This window comes from Choloepus didactylus, chromosome 7 (assembly GCF_015220235.1).
Source record: "Choloepus didactylus isolate mChoDid1 chromosome 7, mChoDid1.pri, whole genome shotgun sequence".
NCBI lineage: Eukaryota > Metazoa > Chordata > Mammalia > Pilosa > Megalonychidae > Choloepus > Choloepus didactylus.
The window spans coordinates 115085909-115110980 of NC_051313.1; the positions used below are offsets into that span (position 1 = coordinate 115085909).

General features: G+C 39.6%; 1 protein-coding gene across 4 annotated transcripts in view; it reads right to left on the reverse strand.

The window, feature by feature from the left end:
• Positions 1–1450: 1450 nt before the first annotated feature.
• KCTD20 (potassium channel tetramerization domain containing 20) overlaps positions 1451–25072 on the reverse strand; it is a 57392-nt gene continuing 33770 nt past the window's right edge. For 3 of the 4 annotated variants that reach the window (XM_037844285.1, XM_037844286.1, XM_037844287.1), the window contains 7 exons: positions 15071–15274; positions 12763–13036; positions 9680–9782; positions 9196–9316; positions 7918–8115; positions 6338–6448; positions 1451–5003 (listed from right to left, as the gene is read on the reverse strand). In XM_037844285.1, coding sequence (XP_037700213.1) covers positions 4711–5003; positions 6338–6448; positions 7918–8115; positions 9196–9316; positions 9680–9782; positions 12763–13036; positions 15071–15230 — 1260 coding nt within the window. In that variant the 5' untranslated portion in view covers positions 15231–15274 and the 3' untranslated portion in view covers positions 1451–4710. The remainder of the gene's footprint in view (positions 5004–6337; positions 6449–7917; positions 8116–9195; positions 9317–9679; positions 9783–12762; positions 13037–15070; positions 15275–25072) is intronic. The other variant, XM_037844288.1, reaches the window with a different exon arrangement.

Here is a 25072-nt window from a genome sequence, read left to right on the forward strand (position 1 = left end):
GATTAGAGTAGAAGAAATGGTGACCATATAGAATTGAAAGCTCTGGGGGAAAATGGCAGGAGTACACTGAAATGAAGGCAGCCAAGTGTTAAAAGGAGCTGACAACCCTGGAAAAATGGCAGAGAAGTCAGCACAGGGGCAAGGAGGAAGGATAATATAAGCATTGGAATTAGTTGGCCTGGATTCATTTGTGGCTGCACCAATTCTCACCTTACAAAGGTGTATTTCTTACCTCTTTGAGGCTCACTTTTATCATCTATGAAATGGAGATAAATACCACCTAACAAATAGTTTTACAGAGTAAAAAACCTAAAACAGTTCCCATACAATAGGCACTCGAGTGCCACATTTTTTCAGGTGTTGAGGATGGATAAATTTGAAAGGTCTTCCATCTAACTAGTCTTACCACTGACTACACTGGGCTGCCTTCACACCTAGCCCATAATTACTTTTGGTCACAGTCTGTAGAACACAATATGAAGCTGCAGGTTCCCCATGGGATGAGTACCTGCCTTGGAGTTAGGCAGATCTACATTCAAATTCCAGCTTATTTCCTAATAGCTGAGTGACCTCGGTGAAATGAATCTGAGTGTGGGTCCTCATTTATAAAGTGGGGTACCTGCTTTACTGGGTTGCCAAGACTAAACAGGATGTGTAAAGCCTCTTAGATCCTTTTGTCTTGGGTCATTGTAATTTAAGGAATTCAAGTTTCATGAAAACAGTTTTATTCTGCTTGATCCTACACTTTAAACTCCTTACAACTCTCTGAACTTGAAGTACTGATGGCAATTGTTTTTATGACAAGTACAGTTATTGTAAGTGAATTAAGCCTGAGGCAACAGATATTTTACTTTCTTCATTTTTCAGATTAACTTGCTCAAGTTCATACAGTACGGTTAAGTGGTGGGGTCAAGACTTACTGCAGGCCATCATCTGTCCTCAGAGCTCTTATCCCCTGTACTCTTCTAGGGAGGTGCAGACTTGCTGGAGTACCCTCTGAAGTTGTCAGTAAGGCCAATAAGCTCCCAGACCAAGTGAACCTTGAGGGAGCTCAGTAGACAGAGTGGGGCCACATCAGAGACCAGCGGATGAGCAAGAGGCTCTATAGCAGGGTACACTTTCACTTCTGCCATTGTTCCTCACTTGCTAGAACAGAGAAGTTTGTAGGTCCCCTTCTCTTTCAAATGTGTACTCACCTATGTGGGGTTCTGATTAATTGGATTTCAGAGATCAAGGGTGTTAAGTGCAAGTTGACCAGGAACTCAAAGAAAAGGCAGACCACTAAGGGCTCTGGAACCTGTGAGTTATAACAAAGTATCGGCAAGAAAAGCACATGCAGGTTCAAGGCAAGCCCCATGTCCCCTTTAGGAAGGAAGAGGCTCTGTTCCGGGCAGTCTGCCACTTCAAGTCCCTTTTAACATCTTGATTTTCTGCTAAAAAAACAATCCAGACACACAAAAGATAATATTTTATTATTTTAGAAAAAGCATCCCAAATATAGGATTTTGTAAACACTGGTAGGTGAGAACAAGTACAACTTTAAAAGTAAATACAAAGTAAAAGAGGAAAAACCAACAAGCATTTTCCCTTGAAAAAAATGTAATGTTCTTCTGCAGGGCGACTGCACCCAGGGCATGGATGTGGCTGAAGCCATCGGATTTGCTTTCTGATGCAGGCCCCACTATCCCCATCTTAATTTTCAAAATGATGGCAAGCAGTGGCAATGAATAAATTACTTGAATCCCTTGATTCTTAACTTTCTATTGACACTTGATAAAAAAGATTCCTTGTCATACTTTATTACAGAGTTTAAGTTAAAGCCTGTGCTTTGAATATTTGTTTTTACTTAAAGAAGGACCCTTTGCAACACTATTGGCAAATTCATCCATCCTTCCTGGGCTTATTCCACAGGATATTCATAGACCTGTGTACATTAGATATCCTGCTCTTCTCTTGGAATTTAGTTTAAAATAAGTGACTTTTACATATTGTGCAGTAAGTCCAGTTACTTTCTGTCTTCCTTACCCTTTTTGCTGCCATTCATTCAATACCTCGCCTCTGCCTTGGAGAAACCATAACATAACAACCTAATCTGATAGCTCTGAACACTATCCCTTTGTCCTCTCCCTAACTTTTCAAAGGGAAATACTTCAAGTCAACTATGCGATGTGATGCAGACAAAAACTCAAGATCCTGAATCTGAAATCGGGTTCCTCTTGGCTTCCTGAGATGCCTCTGAGTATACTGTCTTATAAAAATGTTTCTGTATAAACAGCCTGGCTTACTATTTTAGGCACTTAGAAAATTCTAATACCAAACCTGATTTCCACCTTTTAAACTAGAGAAAACACCTTTTGTTTGGCTGGCCAGTAACTGACTCTGAAGGGGATGGTGGTGGCCTATCTCTTGTCCATGTGAGGACTGAAAGGTCCTGCTACTGCTGCATGTCCTGGCCCAGGAATACGGCAGTCATGGTTGAGTGGCGCATGCTCCAGGTCAGATGGGAGGGTGCAGAAGGAACCTCCTCCACCAGAAAGAACCTATGGCCCCATTTTTTTTCCATCAGTCACTTTCACCCAGGTGACCCGAAGAGAGATTTACCACCACAGACTTCCAGTTCACTCAAACCCCAGGGGATTGGGGCCAAGAGCATGTAAACCCAAAATGAGGAAAAACAAGAAAGACCTAACTCTTCAAAAGCCTGAGAAAATTAATCATTTAGATAGAACAATGCCAAGTACATGCTTTTTATCAAAGCAAGGGCTAATTAGTTTTAGAGTGTTAGCTTGGAGTGTTTACACTTAACTCTTAACAATACATAAACTCTATGTTGAGGGGAAGTTACATTTACTCAGAAAACTCATGAAAGTCATAAAACACATGAACATTAGATAATTTCCTTTGCAATGGCACGGACGTCCACTGAGAAGCATAAGGGAAGCACCATTTAAAAAACTATTTAGGCCAGTCAACTGCTAGTGGGTATGAATGTGGTGCTGGTAAGGTCAAGGCTAAAGCTGACCTCAAGTAAGAGCCAATTAGTTTCATTTAAAGAAAAACTACCCGGTCTAAATTACATCTTTAGCCCTGGCCATTGGCCTTGCAAATGGATACCAAAAGTTATCAGAACTGGTGTAGGATGGTTCAGTTTAACCCCTTACAACTCCATCCTTTTCTGAGTAAGGAACTGAGCACTGACATCCACAGTAACACACTTACGAAAACTTGTTCTTCAAGCCTAGGAAGAGTATCTTTCAATACCCATCTAACTTTACTTGTGGACTGGGGCAGTCAAATAAAATGGAATCAAGCTGCTTGCCTTGGAATATCTTCAAAATTTGTGGATTAGTAAATGTCTTGGATTGGTGATTGGGAGGCCAAATTCTAACCAAAGGGGAGATAATTCCCAAACACATCTGTTTCTGGACTCTAACTTGGTTCCTAGATGACCAGTCATGACACAAGGGTCTGCTGTTTACAGCCATGGAGAGATCAGATGAAAATGATTCAGTGCTGTTGAGGCTGGGGAAAGTGATCTGGTTGTTATATACCATGCATCGTTAATATGGAGCTGACAGATCAAACAAAATTACTAGCCCTCATTTCCCTTCCTTTGGGGACAACACTGATACTGTTTCCTTACCCAGTTTGTGAGCGGCTGATAGGCTATTTAAAAAATGGGAATGTATTCATATTCAGAAACATCCCAAGGTATGAAAAGATTATAAAGAAAAATACTGCATAGGGACAGCTTGTGAGGTGGTGACATTTTCCCACTCAGTTTCACCTCAAATTTCCCTTCCCTGGGCCTTTCGATTGAAAAACTAAGCAGTTTTGAGAACCACTACTCCACCCCAACCCCACCCCCCAGCCATCCTGGAAGCCTTGAAACCACACCTGGGGTCTCCCATCTACTCACATAGCACTGTGCTGACCCAGGGTATCAAGAACTATGGCTTCAAACCAGAGTCCAAGCCAGGATAATCAAAGTGGATTGATACGGAGCGTTTCTTCCATTTGAGTTATGAGCTTCAGTACAAATGAATAATCAACTTGCTTCGGCTCAAAAACCCTGAAACTAAAAAGGTTTTATAGACATTGTTATGCCATTACCCTTTCTGCCAAAGAATCTCTGTGAGATTTGGGATTGTTCACTACACTAATGAAAAACAAAACTGAATTTAAGTTCGTTAAGAAGAATTTCCTTTTGGACATCCTGAAGCAGGAATGGCATTCTCAACCTCCAATGAGCATCCCATCAGTACCTGCTTTTAGGAGCTAAGAGATTGTCTCCTTTTAAGTTTGGTCCCTTTGCTACTAAGCGATTTGCCCAGTATAAAAAAAACAAAACAAACAAAAACCAATAACTGAGTGTAAAGGATGAGGACTGCTTTGCTGAATATGAGGCAACAGGAATCTTGACTTCCTTTCTTGCTTTTGCAATTACACAAAGACTCAGTGAACAGCACCAGACCTCAAAATTTCAAGTTTCCAGGGCTGCTGTAAAGCTGGTAGCTTAAATACCAGTGCTACTTCATCTCTTGTTGGAGGCAGGAACTTACTAAAAAGGACCCATGTTAACTGTGGGAAAAAGGGAAAAAGCACGTTCCTTACTCAGGGTGAGACAAACCATGGGGAGAATGGTGAGGATTGGTTTTGGACATCCCAGAGAGAAAGAAGCTCCCAGAAGGGATGAACCCACATTTGGCCCTAATCCTGAAAGCCATTAGAAGCCATCTGTGAAAGTGGGGCATTTAGCCGGTCAAGTTCATCCACTTGAGGTGGGTGATGCATTAATATCTCCTGGTCCTCCAAGATATCGTCTCCAGCAGCTACCAGATTGGTGAGGGATTTGCTTCGAACACACTGGAAATCTACGTGGCGACTCTTTCCTTCTTCCTTTTCCCATGACATCTGGATAAAAGGACGCTGCACATAATTATAGATTACTTCAGACCGGCCACCAGGTCTTCTCTTAATCTTTTCTTTACACGTAGGATAACCTGAAAGAGAAAAAGGCCCTTCCCATGACTCTCACAAATTGCTTACTCCACAATTCCTACTTTCTCCTTGGCTTCCTAACCACATCAGTGTTCTCCCAAATCTAAAGACTATGCATAAAAATTACTTACTTGCATAGCCCCAACCCACCTATTGCATGGTTGTTTCCCTCCTGCTCAGGTTAATAAATCTTGCCCCTAAAATGGGCTACTCCAAGGGAAATAAAGAATTCTATCCCTTTTGGGAGGAGAGAAGAAGCCTCTTACTAGTTTCAAGAGCCTTTAATTAATGGCAACAGTACCATGCAACAAAAAATCCTGCCAGGACTAGATCTATCCTCTTCTGTTCCTTAGAGGGCACACTATAAGAGGAAGAGTTATGGAAATGTGGAATGTTGAGTCTTAAGAAAAAGGATGCTGCCTAAAATAGCGGAAAGGTAACATGGAAAAGGGAGATAACGTTACTCAGAGTGGCTTCAGAGGCTACAACCAGAAGGAAGGAAGAAGAGATAGGTGGTTATCCATTAGACATATGGAAAAATGTTCTAATGGTAGAACATTCTGATGGGCTGCCCCAGTGATCCCTATCACCCCATCCCTGGGGTTTCCCAAGAGACAAGTAAAGGACACAGTGGAAGGAGGTTAAATGGATGATCTCAGAATCACTTCCAACTTTCAATTTCAACCTAAGTCACATACAGTGAGGGTCTTATGGGTTCTGAGGGCAAGAGTGATAGCAAGAGTAGCAATCAGAGTTAAAGACCATGGAGGAGAGACCAAGATGGCCTCAGCACCCTCCAAGAATCATCTCTGAGATTCCTCCATGGGTCTCAGACCACAGGTGGGGAGCCACTGTTCAAGACCATTTAAGGCAGTTCTGTAAATGCATCCAGAGATTCCTCAAAAATATATAGTGGAATAATGTTACATTTTGAGTCCCCAGGGTATAGTTTTCAGGACTCTTCCATATTCCAAAAACATCCTCACCAAGACTGTTGAATGGGCCTCCCACTTGGTGAGCCCATTAGCCCAGCTACTTTACTCACCAGTGTTCTTTGCCCTCACTATTCTTTATTCTGAGGCAGTAAACTGGAACCTATTCCCCATAGCTGTTTTTAAGCATTTTCAACTGGGAATATAATGGAAAGGAAATGTGAGAGCAAACAAAGACATAAGCAGGAATCCTTCAAACTTGAATAGGAAAGTAGTTTTTATGTGTGCTAGTCTCTAGGCCCTCTGAAAAAATGAGTTTTGAGGACAGGCTGTGGCAACCAGATCAAACCTACTCCATAAGCATGCAACCTGAATGGTTACTGGGATGTTTTTTTTTTTTTTACCTTCAATTCCAATGCGAATGTTTTTCAGGCCCCGTTCCTTTAATACTGTTTTTGCGACATCCCGATTCTCAATGTATTTGAAGAATCTGTAGAGTTTGGAGCTATAAAGAACTGGGGGGAAAAATGTGGGGTTACCATGAAGCAAAGAATTCCAAAAGAGGAAGGAGATGAGCTAAAACAATAGACTAATGAAAGGTATACATGACCCTTGATGCCAAAAAAAGCCAGCTGGATCAAAGACTGAATATTAACTAAATAAACCATAAGAATATGAAAATAAACCTCAGAAAAAATTTTTAGTCTCAGGGTGAAGAAAGTGTTTCTGGGTATGACATAAAACCTAGATGCTATATAGGAAAAATTGATACAACCAATTACATAAAAATATAACATCTCTGCACAGCCAAAACCACCATTGCAAAGCTAAAAAGACAACCAACTGGGAAAATATTTTCAACTCATATTATAAAAAGCTAATTTCCATAATATAGAGGCAGAGAGCTGCCACAGAGAGCTTTCACAATTCAATAAGTAAAAGACTAACAATAATCCAATTTCATAATGGGCAAAAAGTATGACTACAGTTAACAGAAAAGGAAATTAAAATGGCTTTTAAAAACTAAAAGATATCCAGCCTCACTCAAGAAATGGAAAGGGTTAATTAAAGCTCCATGAGATGTTTTTTAACCTATCAGACTGGCAAAGATAAAAGTTTAACAAAACACAATGTTGGTGAGGGTGTGGGAAACCTGTCATACATTGTTTTGTGAGTATAAACTGGTACAGCATTTATGGAAGATAATTTGGCAACATCTATCAAAATTATAAAAGCACAAAGTTTTGGACACAGAAATTCCATTTCTAGGAATAGTATTCTATAGAGATACACAGGTGTGAAAAGACTATATAAAAGGATATTTACTGCAGAATCACCTTTATAAAGGCAGAAGATTAGAAACAGCTTAAATGTCCATCACTGGGGGGGAGTGGTTAAATTAATTACGTGGCACATTCATGCAGTGGAATCTATGCTGCCAGAAAAAAGAATGTAGAAACCTTTTATGCAAGACAAAGTATAAAACAGTACCATGCGAAAAAAGGGGGGGGGAACGTATATAATTGCTCATATGCAATGCATATACTGCACTGAATATACCTGGAAGATACTAAAAAAACTGACAAGGAAATTGGGATGGGGCAGGGGTGGGAACAAGACTTCAGTTATATCCTTTTGTATTTCTTGAATTCTTTTTAAAAAAATAGGAAAAAAACCATAAAATCCTTTTGTATTTTTGGAATTCTTAACAATTCAAAAAGATTTAAAAATGAAGGGAAGACCAACACCACCATGAAATGCGCTGCCTCTGTATCTGACATAGTTAGACATCTGGTGTAGGAGAACAACATTCCCCATATTCCCCAGTACAAAGGTTAGACCTGCACTGCTAGAGGTTTATCATCAAGGTTGAGTATGCAGATTACTGGCTCAGCATTGATATTAATGTTGGTGCTAGGATCTAGCTGCTGCTCTGGGCAGTGAGCTTCCTGCTGAAACCATTTATACCATGCAGGGCTCCTACTTTGGGAATATTCCTCCCCCATGGGTGGGGGGTGATCTTCATCCCAGTCCACAGAATCCTCATCTGTCAGTACAACGATGTGGCACTCTCGCTCCCCCTTCTTGGCACAGCCTACCATGATGGGCAGGATCAGCTCTTCGAGGTAGTGGTCAAACTGCTTGTGAGCTCCATCATTGGACAGCTCATGCAGTAAAGCACCTGGACGGAAAAAATGCAGATGAACATCCTTTCTGTCTAAATGCACACATTGGAGTGAAAAAGGCTATGAGATAATAGCTATTATCATTGACCAGGTCCTGAAAAGTGACCTATACAAAAGCAGAGAGCTTGTTTCTTGCTCTAAAGTGATCATTAAGCTGACTTTGTTATATAATGTTTAATATTCCACCACTCTTCAGGCTTAATAATCCCTAACACTCTGATCAATCGAGGTTTTATTGGGCATACAGGATTAGCCCATAAACATATTAATTCTACAAGAGATAGAACTATCATTTGGGGATGACTTTTTGTAGAACCTCTTCTGATGATGCTCTGGACTCCAGTTATAAGGAGTTGAGTACCATGGTAGAGGTATAATCTGAAGTTTGGAGACACTAAGGGACCTTGCTCTAAACGTGTGTCAGACCCAGCAAAGAAATCACAAGTCCAGAGGACGTCATAGGAATATGCTGGGAAATGCATCATGAATTTTTAAATAATTTCAGGAAGCCTAGGCAGTGATAAGAGCTTGGAGTTTTTAGTCAGATAATCTAGGTTCTAATCCCAGCTTTAATACTTAGAACCTTGAGTAAGCTAATTTCTCAGTCTCCTCATTTCTTAAATGAGATTATCACCCAACTTTCAGGGTTAATTGTTATAAGATCTAAGTGAATGCACAACTATAAAGTACTTAGTAAACAACAATAATGATAAAAATGGTAAAGAACCCAGCCAATTTATGCTATTTACCTTTATTAGTGAGCTTTTCCTCATGTCTTAGAATCAGTGTCATTATCTGTTAAATAACTGAGAGACCCCAAAGTCCCAAGAGGGCAGGCAGCTAGTCTGGTGACTCACTGGTCAGGCTAGATCTAGACCCCACTACTTGTTCTCCTTTGACTACTCCAATTCCTCACAGGGCTTTGCAGCGAGGGGGGAATAAGTGAGTTAGGATCATGTTTTTGCCTTTGCAAACTATTTTCAACGCACACTTGAAATTCCTTGTTTAATAACAAAAAATATCAGTCAATTACAAGCAAAACCAAAGTAAATGCAGCTGGCAGCTCCCTTACTTACTCAGATCTTGACATCGGATAGTGTTGAAGTCAAAGTTAATGCAGAGATAATCGCATGTATCTCTAAGGTCTGGGATAGAGATGCCATCAGGACAATTGATGATACCAGTTTTGTAGTAATCCTATATATAGATTAGGAAGAAGAAATTTAGACAGAGAACATGAAGAAAAATTACTTCTTCTACCCTATTCACTCTTGATTTTGTTAAAGTGATGGGTTACTGGAATTATCACCAAATTCATTGATTCATTCGATGGCGAAGAGGCTCCTGGCTATCCTAATGTGTTTAATCAAAACCCAGAACTGGACATCTGATGGGGGGCACAGAAGCAAGGACTTAAAAGTTCCAGGAATAGAAAATAAAGAGGGAGAGGCAACAACTGGAGATCAGAAACCTCAAAGTCAATAACATAGTTTGATGGGACTCTCAAGGCTGCTGCATACCTCTGGGAAAAAGCATGTAACAAAAAAGGCTATCACACACCAGCACTGTGCGAAATACAGTTGCACTGATTCCTTCAGCAATCTCGTACTCTCCCTTCTCATTGGGCCGTGTGAAGTTGTACTCTCTTCCTGGTCCAAACATCCTGAAAGACACACAGGGAACAATATTACCTTCTCTCTCCAACAGATGAGACTTCTCTCTTCACCATCTCTATTTTACTCTTTTATAATTTAAGTTAAAAGCAGCACTGGGACCCAACCCCTATGGACGTATTCAAGTCTTGAGAAAGCTCCCTCCGGACAGGAAAAGAAGGCAGCAATTGCTTAAAGCATTTGTGTGTGAGGATGGATGAAGCAGCAAGTCCTAAATTGAGCTGAAGCGGGCTTCTTTGACAGCAAATGCAGTACAACAGAAACTGCAGAGTTGGCTGTCGAAAATCTCTGAAATCTGTGATGGTTGCCTTTTTTTTTTTTAAATGCAATTTTATGGAGATATATTTCCATAACATACAATCCTTCAAAGTGTACAATCAGTTGTTTATAGTACCATCATATAGTTGTGCATTCATTGATGGTTGCCTTTCATGTCCTACCTACTGCCCAGAAACCTGCCTGTACAGGTTTCAACTTGGAAAGATAATGTCTCAGGCTCACAACCTTTCCTATTCCTTTCCCCTCCTCCATGAACATTTACCTGTCCAGTGTGACAATTCCTCAATATTTCTGAATTTTGCTTTTCAACATCTAATCTGGTAGATGAATCTGTATTAATAGGTATAGATACCATAATTTTTTCCCTTTTCTGGTATATTTTAATAGTAGAGATCTGGGGGAAAATGCCCTTATTTAACCAAAGAGTAACTCTACTGATGAGAATTTCAGGTCAAGTGGAAAAGGACCAGCAGTTGGACATATTTCAGGGAGGCAGGCCTGCTCTCTACATGAACTCAGATGTCATGTGAGCCCACAGAGGAAATCTTGCTTTTCTTATTCACCTCTTCCCATTCTTCCTCCCTTCTCTCAGATCCCCTCCAGTTAACTGGCCACATGACTTCTACTCCTGTTGTACTTCTGTGTATGAACTATGGAATGGGAAACCCAGCACAAAGAGCAAGGGAGGCAGTAAGGTATCTTCAGCCTGCCTGATTTGATTTACCCATCAGGATTTACTGCCATTTCCTTCCTTAACCCACTTTTGGAAACCCTTTGTTCAACCGCTGACAACTATTAAATTATTATCCTCCATCCTGAAATGACTGCCTTTCAGAGGTCTGAAAAAGATTCCTATGTCACATACTTTCCAAATCCCTGCACCATGCATAAGAAATCCATCCTGCTAAAAGTAGTCTTCAAAGAATGCTGACATGTTTCTGGAATGCTCTGCTCTGGTTGAAATCTAGCTGAGACAGCTGGGAATCAGAATATAATATAATCCCTTCTATCAGTCATCAGCAGGACTTAGCTCAGGGTTGTTTATCTAGTAGCGGCACGGGTTTGCATCAGTCCATCCATATTCTCTTAGCTTATCCCCCTTGTGACTAGTGGCCTGCATTTGTAAGTTCACCAGATAGGTTTACAAACACCCTGTGTAGCTACAGAACAGAACAAACCTAAGTAACACACAGAATTTGTGACCTTTGTGTCCTCAGCTGAATGAACCAGCCACCTAAATAAAGAACCAAACTCTCCTCTTCATGTGACAATCCATTTGTAGATCCAAAGAACTCAGATGTCACCCATGCATCTGTTAACCAAGAGATACTTGCCTTTCTTCTCTTGATCACTACTTTCAAAGGCAATATACCTCCAAAAGCTAGCCTACACCGAGGAAGGATTTTTTGGGGGGAGGGGGTTAGTGGGGCAGTGGGGTGGTACACAATAGTGGTGGTGCCAGGACTAAGGAAAGGAAGTCAAGCCTTCTGAAATATAGGGCCAGTTTGGAAAATGTTTTAATGTTCTGGTTTCAGGTATTTGAGAAATATATAGGTTTGGTTCTGGTTAAAAATGGTACATTGTGAATATGTGTGTATACATTCACAAAACAGCTGGTTTCTGTTTAGCCCAGAATGGGTGTGACTGATTCTTATTTGTAATTCAGCTCAAATTAGTTGAAAGACCTGAGGGAGGTGAGCTCTTTAAATAAAATAAAATCTATTTGGACAAAAATCCTCAAAACCCAAGTACACGTATGTGTGTACATGTACATACACACTTTATTATTACTATTATTTTCAGTCTTATCCTCATTTGCTCTTCCTCATGTTAAGGTCCATGGTTATCCAGAAATAGAATCTCCTAACTCCCAGTCCAGGGCTTCAAGAATAATTCCTGGACAGTGTTCCTCCTTAGCAGGCTCTATTTCCTAAACCCTAACCCTAAGAAGCAAGCTAAGGGCTAGAGGTGGTAAGAGGAGGATAAGGATATGGTCTGAATGAAGCAGCACTGAGAATGGAACATGAAGAATAACGAAAGCAGTCACGAAACAATGAAGCAGCCAAGTATAAAGATTCAGTTTCAAAAACATGAATAGTATAGAGGCATTAGAAGATGACAGAATAGTATCTATTGCCAAGCATAAGTGGCAACAGATGACAGGCAAAATGCTTTTCAGTAAAATGGCTTTGTTCCAGTGTCATGTGAAACATTTGTCTAATAGTATTTACCAAGAGGAAAAAAACAACATGACTTGGAGGTCTCACCTTATCCTGGCATCTTTGACCTGCGGAACTCAGAAAGCATTACTTTTGTGAGGTTATACAAATTGTGGCTAAAAGAAATTAAAATTATCTGACTTCTCTTTTAGATGGGCTATATAGAAAGTAGGGAATGAGAATCAGCAGGTTATTTTCCATAGTTCTAACTGGATTTTACTACCTCTTTTGGAGGCTCATTTCCCTATACTGGCTTTGTAAAGAAAATTAGTACAAGATATAAAAAGATTAAAATAATACACAAACACACTTAAAGATTTTAACAGTTTGCCCACCCTTTCTCACAAAGTTATGAAGGTAGAAAAATAAGCAGTACAATGCCTTCTATTCTGACATCTAATCCAAGATAAACAGTACTTCCTTGTCCTAATTCTAGAGAATACTGTGAACTTGGAAGGAAATTATCAGTTACCTTCCCAACATGGTATCCGGATGAGCAGTAAAAATTTGTGGATTCACAACAAAACGTGTGCCATCTACAAGAAGTGTCACTTTCTCTGGCGCTTGGGAATGGGAGTTACTGCCAAAGCCCAAACTGCTGTTTCCAAATCGTTCTGGAGCAGTAAAAGGTTCATGGTTCCGTTTATTTCCAGTTTGGAAGCAAGAGCCTGTGATGTCTTCAGGAAGTGGCATTACGTGAGAGAACTGAAGATTTGCTGGCTGAGAGGTATAGTCAAGTGAAATATCTAAAAAATCACACAAACAAACCAAAAGAACTTGAGAGCAAAAATTTGCCTTGGGGGAAAATGGTTTTGTTTAAAAAAAAAAGTTAAACCAAAAAACAAACTTATGGTGTTCAGAGGCAAAACCTTTTGCCTAAAGCAAGTAAAGAAAAACGAAACAAAGACTCAGAGATCGGATCCCCTTAAGCTTTTTCCCATGGGTTTTGGGGTGGGGGATGGGAGCAGGGGAAATGAAGGCAGGAATGCCCACACTTAAAAATAAAATGATTTTAAAATTTTAAAGTAAACTATATACATGGTTAAAAAAAAAAAGAAACAGTAGAGAATTTACACAGAAAACCAGCAATCCCCTGCCACACCCCATACCCCAGTCTTGTTCCACAGGAGTACTTTTTACTTCTATTTTAACTTCTCTCTCTAAGTAATTCTTATATATTTGTTGAGCTGCTACCTCTGAATGCCAAAACGTTTAATTTTCACATTCTCCAAAAATGTTTCTTAATATTATTTTCCAGAAAGGATAATGATAGTCTCTAATTGATACATCATTTTTCCTAGAAATTCACAGAAAAATGCTTTCTCATTATGCACAGGAGAATCTGGTTAATTAACAACACCTATACCATTTTTAGAACAGGCAGGCCTTGCTCTCAGCAGAAGTGTCCAGTGCAACATGGCCCTGGATTAGGATTCATTCATGGAATCTCAGTTTTTGTCTTAGTGATAACCAAAAAGCTATTTTCTTTAAGCAACTTATTTTTCTGAAACTGCTTCATCATCTGTAAATGAAAATAATAATGTTGACTCCACCTACATCACAGGGTTGCTTTGACTATCAACTGAATGAAATAAATGATGTGAGTACTTAAAAAATGTATGCTATCACGTGATAGAAAACAGGCTTAAAACTAAACCATGAAATCGGGCAAGTATTTACAAAAGGATTACCAGAGGCTTCTTTTAAATAGGCAGTTCTCCTAATATATTTTATTTTAATGTTAAAATTAGAATTTTCAAATATAGAGAAGCAAAGACTTAATACTATATTATACATCTATACCCTAGCAGTGTGAACCTGAGATCAAATGACCTAAGCTTTCTATGTCTTCAATTTTCTCATCTGTAGAACAAGGATAATAATAGTCATTAAGGATTAATTAGAAGAGGAATAGGCAAACTTTTTCAGTCAAGGGCTGGAAAGTAAATTATTTTAGGCTTTGCAGGACATACAGCCTCTGTTGCTTCTACTCCACTCCACTGTTGTAGCTGGAAAGCAGCCAATGTGTAAACCAATGGGCACAGCTATGTTCCAATAATGTTTTATTTATAAAAACAGGCAGCAGGCCAGCTTTGACCCACTGGCTGTAATTCACCACCTCTAATCTGTATTAAAGTCCTAGCACAGTTAGGGCTCAATAAATGGTAGTTGCTATTATTATTGTTGCTATGTTTCTATTAAAAGTTAAAAAGCTAACATAGTTTATCAAGAGCTTTCACATCTGTTAACCCATTAATCACATCTTTGTGAGCTAGGAAGAACAGTAATATCCCTATTTTCTAGATTAGGAAAGGAGGGCTTAGAAAGATTAAGCATCTTATCCATGCTTACAGCTAATCAGTAGCAAAGCTAGAATATGAATCTGTCTTCTAACTCTAAACTTTTTTTTTTTTTTTTACTTTTTACTGTAGTATATACAACTCAAAATTTCCCTTTTAGTGGTAATTACATTCACAATATTGTGCTACATCATCAATATCCAATACCCCAACTTTTTATCACCTCAAACAGAAACTCTGTACCCATGAAGTAATAGTTGCCATTTTTTTAATACCACTATCACCACGTTAGATATGCTGGGCGGATTAAATAAGTGGAGATTTTTCTGTGAAGGTCAGCTTTATATAACTGTGATGTACAAGCTAAGCCAATTAATTGGATAATTTATTTAGTTTAAAAACATTCATGCCTTCTGGGTAGAGAAGATGCTCGAGTGTCAGAAAGTGCCCCCAAATTAAGTCAAGATCTAATCACTATACCATCATTCCTGGGACCTAGAGGATAATTAAGGTTTTGAAGAGCAGATGAAGCCAGGCTGTTTGCTTCTTTTTCTGGGGCTGCAGCTGAGGTATCATCCACTAGGCAGCTGGCCTCCTGCCTCAATAACCTGTCCCCATCACTGCCACAGTGAACATTCATTCTTAGACTGTGTCCTCAACTGTCTGCTCGGTCAGAGAGAAATCCTGGAAGACAAGAATATACAGGATTTACAACTCTCCCAAACACCTTTTCAAGGACTTCCATGGCATGAAAACTGAACTTAAGAACTCACAAAGACTTTCTATGGAAAAACAGGCATTTGAAACATGTTTCAATATTATATTGAGGAATTGGGCTGATTTAAATGGGATCCCTAACAAATTACTAAGAAAGTTGATAAATTTGTTACCCTGGAACAATTTTAAGCTTTATCCATAAACAGATATCAAATCCAGGGACCCTGGCTATGTTCATGATAATTCTACATATTAAAATGGTGGTTCAATAATGTGGTGGTGTTCATATCACAGAGACATAAGGTAGGCGTTGAAAGGCAGATAAAAGTCCAGTTGTTCCAATGAAAAGAAAGACTGCCCATGGTTTTAAAAACTGACACGTTCCTTCTTACAACAATCAAGGATCAGGAAATTAAAAACAACCACAGCCATACTGCTAGTATGAAAGCTAAAACTAGAAGTCTCCTGCACTAAAACATGCAAAATTTGACTTGTAGTGCTAAAGTTCTTTTTATTTCCCTTTTTTCTTTCAGAAAGAGTTTTTGTAGTTCATGCTCAAACCCCAACTTCCCATCCCAAACTCACATTAAGATGTAACTGTGTGTAAGGCTGGACACATCACCTTTCCCCTAAGTAGTGCACGATCATCATCAAAACACATGGTGAGGGACCTCCACGTGCAGAGCACTCATGGATTAAGCAGCACTGGCTAAGGAGCTGTGCAAGAGGTCTCATGTCCCTTCAGGGTAATCAAGCCTGCAATCCTTCCATCCACAGCAGCCGCCCAACTACTCAAAGAACCTAAAGTTGACCCCTACCTGGCACTTTCACAGTTTACATGATATTAACTTCCACCTAATCGTCTTAAATCACCAGTAATTTTTATGCTTTTTGGACTGCATGCATTAACACCACGTTAGGAAGCAGTAAGGTCACCAAAGGCAGTTAACTTGTTCTGATACTCTGAATTTCCTGACATGCCTAGCATGTAGTAGGTGCCAATAAATATTTGAAATGTGACTTACATATTGACTCTCTTCATGACCTATATTAGAATGTTTTTGAGCATAAAAGTTGATTGATCAGTTTAGTACCTAGGAATAAAATATTTTATTGGGCTGTTTTAACTTAGACGAAATATAAAATGACCACTTTGAAAAGATGGATTAATACATGTGTGTCTGAAAACAAATCCTTCTAAAGAAGAGATACTTTCAATTGATGAAATCTTTATTCTCAGACAACTCTTACAGTATAAGCCAAATTGAGGGAATAAAGTAAATGTGACAGAAAACTTGATATGTGGCTATACTTTTTTCAGGCTTACCATTTCTTAAATAAAAAAATATATTTACATTGCAAAAAAATGCAGCAACTTAGAACTGATCTCCAGTGACTGGTAAAGTCTAACAGAACCACCACGACCCTCAAGTATGACTTAAAGATGTCAAATCAAGTCTAGAGAATAGGATAAAGAAGGTCCATGGCATTGGAGAGCATTACCAACAGAGAGTCTTGCTTCTTTAAGTTTAACTGGTTTTGAACCATAATATTCTACTCTGTCTGTAGCTGCTCTTCTCCATTCTTCCCTAGCTATATTTCACCAGCTGCTAGTTCAAACTTAGCTTTGTTGCTCTCCAAAAGATCTCCTGGACCAATACACAATAAGCTTATATAAGCCTGCCATTATTTGTTTTGTCATAATGGAATTCAATGAAAACATTTCCTTCCTACTCTACAGGATCAGAGGTCAAAACTCACTTTAACTTGCATACAGTGAATTAATAAATGGAGAGGAGTACCTGGAACTTAGCAGGGCAGGTATCCCTGATGAGAGAAAAAAAAGTAATTTTCTGAGCACCTCACAACATTTTATTTATATTTAATTAATTTTTGTTATAAATAATGCATGAAAATATTCCCTTCCAAAAAATCCAAACGTTACAGGTCAGGCAGAAAAGGAGCCTTTGATCATCATCCCCAATCCTAGTCACTTCTCCCAGGTAACTATCACTATTTGTTTGGTATGAATCCTTTCAGACCTTAAAAATGCATTTATACTATACAGATATGATGGTAAAAGCTTAAAAATACAAAAAATATATACTGTATGCATGATTCTCATTCTGTAATAAGTTTTTCTAACAAAATGTTTTTGAGACCCATCCATGTTGAAAGTCGAGATCTAGTTCATTCCTTTTTAACTGCTGGATCGTATTCTCTGGTTCCATTTACCTAACTACAAATATTTAAGTAGTTTCTAACTTAAAATTGTAAACAATTATGCACTCAACAAGATCAGAGTGTGTACTACGAAACTCCTAGAGGACCAAGTTCACAGAGTTTTCCCAAATGGATTTGGTTTCAGAATTCCTTTTTTCAAATCCTCTCAGGATTAATATATAATGACACACACTTTGGAAGTTACCCAAGCCAGCATTTTCCAAAGCCCCCTATAAACTCTAATTCCTCCATAATCCCAGAATGATAGAATGAGTATCTCTTTTTTTTACTATTCATTTTATTGAGATGTATTCACATACCATGCAGTCATACAAAACAAATCGTACATTCGATTGTTCATAGTACCATTACATAGTTGTACATTCATCACCAAAATCAATCCCTGACACCTTCATTACCACACACACAAAAATAACAAGAATAATAATTAAAGTGAAAAAGAGCAATTAAAGTAAAAAAGAACACTGGGTGCCTTTGTCTGTCTGTTTTGTTTGTTTCCTTCCCCTATTTTTCTACTCATCCATCCATAAACTAGACAAAGGGGAGGGTGGTCCTTATGGCTTTCCCAATCCCACTGTCACCCCTCATAAGCTACATTTTTATACAATTGCCTTCAAGATTCACGGGTTCACCACCAGCTACCCCAATTCATTAGAACCTAAAAAGGGTTGTCTATATTGTGCATAAGAGTGCCCACCAGAGTGACCTCTCGGCTCCTTTTGGAATCTCTCTGCCACTGAAGTTTTATTTCATTTCCATTCACATCCCCCTTTTGGTCAAGAAGATGTTCTCCATTCCACGATGTTGGGTCTACATTCCTCCCCGGGAGTCATATTCCATGTTGCCAGGGAGATTCACTCCCCTGGGTGTCTGATCCCACGTAGAGGGGAGGGCAGTGATTTCACCTTTCAAGTTGGCTTAGCTAGAGAGAGAGGGCCACATCTGAGCAACAAAGAGGCATTCTGGAGGAGGCTCTTAGGCACAATTACAGGGAGGTCTAGCCTCTCCTTTGCAGCAACAGTCTTCCCAAGGGCAAATCCTGTGGTAGAGGGCAGAATGAGTATCTCTTAACCTAAAAAACCTAAGAAATAAACTGACTGACACTAAATTCTTCAACATGCACCAGAGCAGCCAGTTTAAACATTATAGTAAGGGTCCACTTCCCTTTCAAGATGGATGTTTCATTCAACTTTGAATGTGTATTTCCATTGCCTAACATGGTTCAATTCTGTCACCAGCCCCCAAATGAATCTTGATCCTCAGAACAGATCTAAGAAAACAAAAACTAGGAAACAAGCAAAGCACTTCAACAATATCGTTCTCAATTGCTACGGAACTATTTTTTGGCCAGCACAGTCCTCAAAGTCACAGCAATGTAGAAGCAGAACTTGTATTAATAATGGAACTCAGACAGTATAGCAGTGAAGCAGAAAGAAAACTTAAACCCAGCAAGTCCAGTTCAAGCATCACTTCTGCAAAGCATGTGAAAGTGTTTTTATACATTCTAAAGAGTTACACAAATATGTATTTTATTATTTATTTCACAGGCCTGCCATGAAGGTCCATATTTTGTCAAGACTTGATTTTGCTTACCTGGAACGGCAAAACTGTTTAGCACCATAATCTCCCCATCTTGGAAAATTCACGTACAATCTTTGATATTGGAATTATCTGCATATATTCCCTGTACCTAAAAGACATATTGAGTTCTCCCCAGAACATAATCATCTAGAGTATGTGTTCTAGATTGCTAATGCTGCCAGAATGCAAAACACCAGAAATGGATTGTCTTTTATAAAAGGGGGTTTATTTGGTTACACAATTACAGTCTTAAGGCCATAAAGTATCCAAGGTAACACATCAACAGTTGGGTACCTTCACTGGAGGATGGCCAATGGAGTTCAGAAAATCTGTTAGCTGGGAAGGCACATGGCTGGCATCTGCTTGTTCCCAGGTTGTGTTTCAAAATGGCATTCTCCAAAATGTCTGTCTCAGCTACAGCCAGCTATGAGCTCCTTCTGTCTGAGCTTTTATAGGGCTCCAGTGAACCAGTCAAGGCCCAAGCTGAATGGGTGGGGCCACGCCTCCATGGAAATTATCTAACCAGAGTTATCACCTACAGTTGGGTGGGTCACATCTCCATGGAAACAACCTAATCCAATGGTTCCAACTTAATCAACACTAATACATCTGCCCCCACAAGACTGCATCAAAGAAGATGGCTTTTTCTGGGGGACATAATATATACAAACCCCACAGTATGAATCCGAAATAACCTCTTGATAATAAATCTATTTATATTCTTCTTCATTGCAACTTCCTCCATCAATTATTCCTGAAGGAAACAAGATCTTCACCTGATCAATGTTCCATTAATTTCAATATCCTGCCACTGATCTATTTAGATCTTAAAAAACTAGTTGGAATGGAGGTGGGGGCAATCAAACTTAACAACTTGGACATATCTCAAAAGCATCATGTAAGGCCATGATCTTATAAAAAGGCAGTATAATTTTTCATACTTCAAGGCTATGTTTCCACTCTGTGTAAGAGCACAGGAAGGTGGTGTCACAGCAGGCTGGAAACCTATAGTCAATCCAGCCTAGATTCAATTACTGACAGTATGATCAGTGGACAATTCGTGTGAGATGTCTGCCGTTAATCACAGGAACAGGAACTTCAGAAGGCTAGGGTAACTGTTCCTGATCACTCTCTTGCCCTCTTCCTCAAACTAGAGAGTTTTTTTCTTCTTTTTGTTTTTGCCTTTTTATTCTTTTTTTTTTTTAATTGAAGCATAATTTATATACAGTGAAACTCACAGATCTTAAGTGTTACTGTTTGAAATGTTTTGATAAATGCATACATGGGTATAACCGCACCTCTATCAAAATAAAGAACATTTCCATTATCCCAGAAAGGTCACTTGTGCCCTTTCTCAGTCAGTTCCCATCATCCTCACCCCACCAGAGGCAACCACTGTTAGGATTTCTTTCACCATAGATTAGTTTTGCTTCAAGGGTTTCATATCCACGGGATCATCCAATATACATTCTTTAGAGTATGGCTTCTTTTGCTCAGCATTTTGCTTTTGAGATTTAGCCATGTTGTTGCCTGTATCAATAGTTCACTCCTTTATATCCTACTGCATAGATATACTACAATATATTGATCCATCACCCAACTGACAGGTATTTGGGCTGTTTCCAGTTCGGAGCTACTATGAATAAAATTGCCATGAACATTCTTGTGCAATTTTTTTTGTGCGCAAATGTTTATTTTTCTTGGTTAAAGAAACAGCTGGATCATAGGGTGAGTGTACGTTTAACTTTATGTGACTTGGCCAAATTTCTAAAATAGTTTTTGTACCATTTTATACTCCCACTAGCAGTAGTAAGTGTTTGGGTTGTTCCACATCCTCTTCACCTTCGTTTGGTGTTCTCATAGCCTTTTTTAGCCATTCTAAGAGGGTGTGTAGTGCTAGCCCATTGAGGTGTTAACTTGCATTTCTGGTGACCAATGGATATTGAGTATATTTTTATATGCTTACTGGTTATTTGGCTATCTTCCTTTTTGAAGTACCTTTTCAAACTTTTGCCCACTGTTCCAGTTTGCTAATGCTGCTTTTATTAAGGGGGTTTATTAGGTTACAAATTTACAGTTCTGTGACCATAAAAGTATCTAAACTAAGGCATCAACAAGAGGATACCTTCACTGAAGAAAGGTCAATGGCATCCAGAAAACCTGTTAGCTGGGAAGGCACCTGGCTGGTACCTGCTGATCCTTTCATCCTGGGTTCTGATTTCTCCAAATGTCTCTGGGCTTGTCTCTCTTAGCTTCTTCAGCTCCCATGCATCTAAGCATCTGGGGGTCCTCTTCTTCGCTTCTCTCAGCTCCTGTGCATTCCTGCTTGTTCTCCCAGGGCGTTTCTCTCTAAGCATCTGGGTCCTCTCTTAGCTTCTCTGGAGCAAACACTGGGCTAGTGTTCTAGTTTGCCCATGCTGCCAGAATACAAAACACCAGAAATGGATTGGCTTTTATAAAGGCAGTTTATTTGGTTACACAGTTACAGTCTTAAGGCCATAAAGCGTCCAAGGTAACACATCAACAATTGGGTACCTTCACTGGAGGATGGCCAATGGCATCCGGAAAACTTGTTAGTTGGGAAGGCACGTGGCTGGTGTCTGCTCCAAGTTCTGGTTTCAAAATGGCTTTCTCCCTGGATGTTCCTCTCTAGGCTGCAGCTCCTCTTCAAAATGTCACTCTCAGTGGCTCTTGGGGTGTTTGTGCTCTCTTAGCTTCTCTGGAGCAAGAGTCTGCTTTCAATGGCTGTCTTCAAAATGTCTCTGTAAGTTGAAGCTCCTCTCAGTTCCAGTTCATTCTTCAAAGTGTCCCTCTTGACTGTAGCAAGCCTCTGGGCCTGTGTGGCTCTTTTTAAAGTACTCCAGTAAATCAATCAAGACCCACCCTCAATGGGTGGGGCCAAATCTCCATGGAAACTATCTGATCAGAGTTATCACCCACAATTGGGTGGAGTGCATTTCCATGGAAACAACCTAATCCAAATGTTCCAACCTAATCCCCACCAATATGTGTGCCCCCACAAGACTGCATCAAAGAACATGGCTTTTTCTGGGGGACATAATATACACAAACTGGTACAGCTAGCATCTCCAAATGTCTCCAAGCATCTGGGGCTGTGTTGGCTCCTGAGCTCTCTTAAATATTCCAGTGAACCAATCAAGATCCACCCTAAATGGGCGGGGTCCACACCTCCATGAAAATAACCCAATCAAAGGTGTCACCCACAGTTGGGTGAGTCACATCTCCATGGAAACACTCAATCAAAATGTTCCACCCAAGAATATTGGGTTAAAAGATCATGGCTCTTCTGGGGAGCATAATATATCCAAACCGGTATACACACTTATTTGAGTTTCTAAAAAACTAAGTAGTAGAAGTTCTTTATATATTTTAGAAACAATTTCTTTGTCAGATATATATATTGTAAATAATTTCTCCCACTCTGTGGCTTGGCTATTCATTTGCTTAACAATGTCTTTTGAACAGAAGTCTTTTAAACTTTGGAGACTATGATGGTGAAGTTTATGTGTCAACTTGGCAAGGTTATGTGTTCAGTGGTTTGGTCAAGGAAGCACTGGCCTGATTGTCACTGTGAAGTTAATTTCATGGATTTAAGTCAAGTAAGTTGATTGCATCTCTGGCTATTACATCTATAACCAACAAAGGAAACTTAGCCTTTAGCAATTAGAAAAGTCGCATCCAATCAGTCGAAGGCCTTATAGGGAGAACTGATGATTTCAGCAATCAGGAGGAAGAATTTTCCATCCCTACTTCAGTCAGCTAGCTTCTTCTTGGGGAATTCATTGAAACTTTCATTGGAGTTTCCACTGCAGCCTGCCCTATGGAATTCAGACTTGCCAATCCCGGCAGCTACACAAGCCAATGCCTATAATAAATCTCATAATGCTAACATACTGTCAGTTCTGTTTCCCTGGGGAACCCTGACTAATACAGAGGTCTATTTTAATAATTTTTTTTTATTTTATGGTTAGTGCTTTCCATGCCTGAAGAAATCGTTGCCTATTCCATGCCAAAAATATATATATATTTTTTCCTAGAAGCTTTATAGTTGTAGTTTTTACATTTAGGTCTATGATCATTCTCAAATTATTTTTCTGTATATCCTATGAGGTAAGGCTTTTTTCCACCACGCAGATGTCTAGTTTTTTCACCACAGAATGTTTTCTCCCCCAGAGAGTGCTTTTTAAAAGCACATCATTGTCAACTCCTCTGCTTAAAATACCCTTCAATGACTTCTCAATGCTCCTGAAATCAAACTCCATACTATGACCTAAAGAATGTTCATATTTTGGTCCCTACTTACTTCTCCTGCTGCATGTTTTTTTTTTGTTTATTTGTTTTCGGTACCAATAAGTCTTTATTTATTCATTGTATTATCCCAGAAAAAATGGGGAAGGGAAAAGGGTCAGCATGTGTTACAAAATGATAGCAGAAGGGGAAGGAAGTACCCAGTACAAAATCAACCATCAGATAAACATTCCCAGTGATACTGTCACCAAAGCAAAGGGGGCTCAGTCTCCTGCAGTTCAGGAATGAGGGGAAGGGATTAGGGAACAGACAGGTATATGCTTTCCTACCCTCCCTTCATCCCCATAAATTCAAGATTCCACACAAAGCTTTGGTTTCTAGCAGTAAACATGGAGTTACATTCTTCCGTCTCCTGTTAAACAATTGTGTGGCCACTTTGACATAAGTTTCTTGCATCTGCATAAAAGTTCCTGAGTGACTTGGATACACATTCATCTTCCCTCTTTGAATCTCTTACTTCCACTTTCTACACGGAACCACCTCCCTACACACACACCCATTGTTTCTCTCTATCCTAGGATTAAGTAGGTTTGGTTAATCCAAGTACAGCAGCATTAAACTTTTGGCATGAATCACATCAGGGAATGGTCTTAATTCAGAAGGCTGGGAATGAGGGATGGAGGGTTCCTAGATTCCTCAGGTCTTTTGCATAAGTCGTTGAAGAGTTGTGGTGATAACCCCAAAATTATGTGTTTGGGGGGTTGGGGAGAAGGAACTAGAAAGGGAAAGGGGCAATGGGGTAAGTTTTTAGGACAGAAGATCTAGTCCAAAATTGGAAATAAGGGAAGAAGAACATAAAAGAAAGGATGGTTCAAGATCCCCACTTCAAAGAATGGCTCCCAAGCATGTTTCAGATCTTTCTGCCTGGTGCAGAATCTTCTGTCAAAGATGCTTTGGCTATTTTTCTTTCACCACACAAAAAAAGTTTGTAAACAATAAAAACCCCAAAAGAACATGGAGAAAGACTGACACATTATATTTACACAAAGTAGGCCATCTAGAAATCACCAAATCAGCGACTCATGAAGTTCTACAAAGCCCGGACAAATACAATAACTAGAGGGGGGCAGCATTTGGGGGAGACAAGAACCCAGGATCAGACACACATCACCCAATGCGTTCTATTACATTTGCCCCGTTTCAACACAGTGAGGTAGGTTTGCAGTGATCCCACAACATGTAAATGAAACCCCCTTTCTCCTTTAGCTACTATGACACTATAATCACTACTGCAGCAGGGTAGGACATTGGCTCTGGGTGCCACGAAGAAGCCTTCACTGATGGTCTCTCTGGAAGCCAAGCAGGAAAAGTCCAGACATTTGAAAGGTTAAGAATTTTAGTCTTTGCTTCATACATCCATCCTTGGACACACACACATCCACACACCCGTTGTGCATGGCAGGCCCAGCCTAATCCAGAGAGGGATGGATCTGGTGTCCCAAGCCAAGTCCTGTGCCCTATGATTAAGAGATTACCAACATATGTAATAAGGGAACAGGAATCCCTTATTACATATATTGGTAACTCTTACCTAATCTTGGCTTCTTCTCTTGACCTTTAACCTGGCCCAGCCTCACCTAAACCTCTCTGCACCAACTTCCCACTTAAACT